This window comes from Cervus elaphus, chromosome 1 (genome assembly GCF_910594005.1).
Source record: "Cervus elaphus chromosome 1, mCerEla1.1, whole genome shotgun sequence".
In the NCBI taxonomy this organism is placed as follows: Eukaryota; Metazoa; Chordata; class Mammalia; order Artiodactyla; family Cervidae; genus Cervus; species Cervus elaphus.
The window spans coordinates 57,894,094-57,896,293 of NC_057815.1; the positions used below are offsets into that span (position 1 = coordinate 57,894,094).

General features: G+C 34.5%; 1 protein-coding gene across 1 annotated transcript; it reads right to left on the reverse strand.

The window, feature by feature from the left end:
* Nucleotides 1–279: 279 nt before the first annotated feature.
* Nucleotides 280–1,242, reverse strand: LOC122701811 (olfactory receptor 502-like). The gene has a single exon (XM_043915143.1). It carries the CDS (start codon nucleotides 1,240–1,242, stop codon nucleotides 280–282), a length of 963 nt encoding a protein of 320 aa, XP_043771078.1.
* Nucleotides 1,243–2,200: the final 958 nt, after the last annotated feature.

Consider the following 2,200-nt stretch of genomic DNA (forward strand, 5'->3'; position numbering starts at 1 on the left):
CTACAATTTTGGAAAAAATATACGAATAACATTTTAAAATGATTTTCAGGAGATGAAATACTTTTATGTGAACCAATTTTTTTCCTTAATTGTAAGTTTAATTTTATTAAAGGAAACTTACTATGGGTCTCTGACTTACAATTAGGTATCTGAAAATCTTCTCCCTACCTTTACTAAAAGACTGCAACCAGGATAATGATGTGTGATGGGTATATTTAAGCCACAAACACTTAATTTCCTCTTTATTATTATATATATGGCATATTATTGTATCAAATCCTATGAAATAACAGACTTCACTGAGAAAGTATTTTTCTGGCAAGCTCTCTTTAGAGCCCCCTTAATCTCATTGTTCCTGAGGCTGTAGATGAGGGGGTTCAACATGGGGATCACCACCATGTAGAACACAGACACCACCTTGTTCTGGTCAGTTGAGTAGCTGGACTTGGGCATCACGTAAATGAACGTGATGGTCCCATAGAACAGAGTGACTGCTGTGAGGTGGGACGTGCAGGTGGAGAAGGCCTTGTGGCGCCCCTCGGTGGAGTGCATCCTGAGGATGGTGATGAGGATGTAGAGGTAGGATACAGCTATGACAGTCACTGTGACCACAATGATGGAGCCGGCCGTAAATGAGGGAACAACTGCAGGGATACTGGTGTCAGAACAGGAGAGTTCAACCAAAGGAGCAAAATCACAGAAAAAATGATTGACTTGATTTGGTCCACAGAAGTGTAAAAAATAGAAGGAAATAATAAAGGAGGAGGCATTGAAAAAACCAACTATGTAAGCCACTATGAGTAACTGGACACAGACTTGTGTGGACATTTTGGTGGAATAAAGCAGTGGGTTGCAGATTGCTATGAAGCGATCATATGCCATGGCAGCCAGAAGGATGCATTCAGTTGACCCGAAGAAAACAGCTGAACCAAGCTGGATGGCACAGCCAGGGTAGGAGATAGTATTTTTCTCCACCAGGAAGTTTACAAGCATATTGGGTGTAACAGAAGATGAATAGCCCACATCAGCAATGGCCAAGTGGCTCAGGAAAAAATACATGGGATGATGGAGCTGAGACGAGATTCTGATAAGAATAATGGTGCTGAGATTCCCACATATGGTCACCAGGTAGATAAAGAGGATGATCATGAAGAGGATGATTCGAAGGACTGGATCATTTGTTAAGCCCAGTAAAATGAACCCTGTCATTGTAGTGTCGTTCCCATGCCCCAGGGAATCCATGAGATAAGGTAGCTGCTACCAAAATGAACCTAGATGAAACAATTTATTATAGAAGTTGTAAATTTGATCATTTCATTTTCTTTAGTACAGATATAGGATGTGATTATAAATAAAGATATTCAAGAATCAGTGCATAGTTACATGCAATTGTGAGACTATCTGTATTTTTAAAATTATTTTCAGCAGAATTACCAGAAAACTTTCTTGAAATAATGGCTTTTACCTTTTGTATCATATTGTGTCCAAAATGCACTTAAAGTAGATTTAAACTCATAGAACAAATGTCATAAATGAGATAAAAAAATCAATAAGTATAATTAAAAAATTAGAAATGTGTAGGGTTTTGTAATAGAGATCTGATTAATAGCTAAATTTTATTATACTCTTACTAAATTATAAGCATCAGTTTAAGCATTTTATATTTATATGCTTATAATTTACTGTGTGCGTGTGTATATATAGTCTATGCTTATAATTTAGTCTGGTATTTAGTATATATGTAGTGTGTGCATTTATAGTTTATTTTTCATAAAATAATATTAATTTTTATTATTTTATAGGTAAGTAAACTGAATCTGAGGAGGTTATATAAGTTGTACAAGATCATATAGCAATTGATAGAATCAAAATATGAAGTCCAAAAAAATCTGACTACCCATTTCCTATAGTAACCATGCAATAAATAATACTGACTAAAAAGTCCAATACACCTGGCAATGAGTACATAATAGATTATCCTTTAAGCCTTCTGGCAGTTATGTATATCTCTTTTATACGTAGTTAGTTATGTATTTCTAGTTATGTATTTCACAATATTTATCCCTTAAAAATTTTTTAAAGGAGAAATAAAAATGTTCTTGATAGTATAACAGAAACCAATTTCAAATTAGGATTGTGGATTTTTTAAATTAAAAAGATTATTAGGAGTTTGAAATATTGATGTAATCACTATGCAAAA

Coding starts and splice junctions, on each gene's coding strand:
- LOC122701811 (XM_043915143.1), bottom strand. CDS start 1,242: ATGGATTCCCTGGGGCATGGGAACGACACTACAATGACAGGGTTCATT.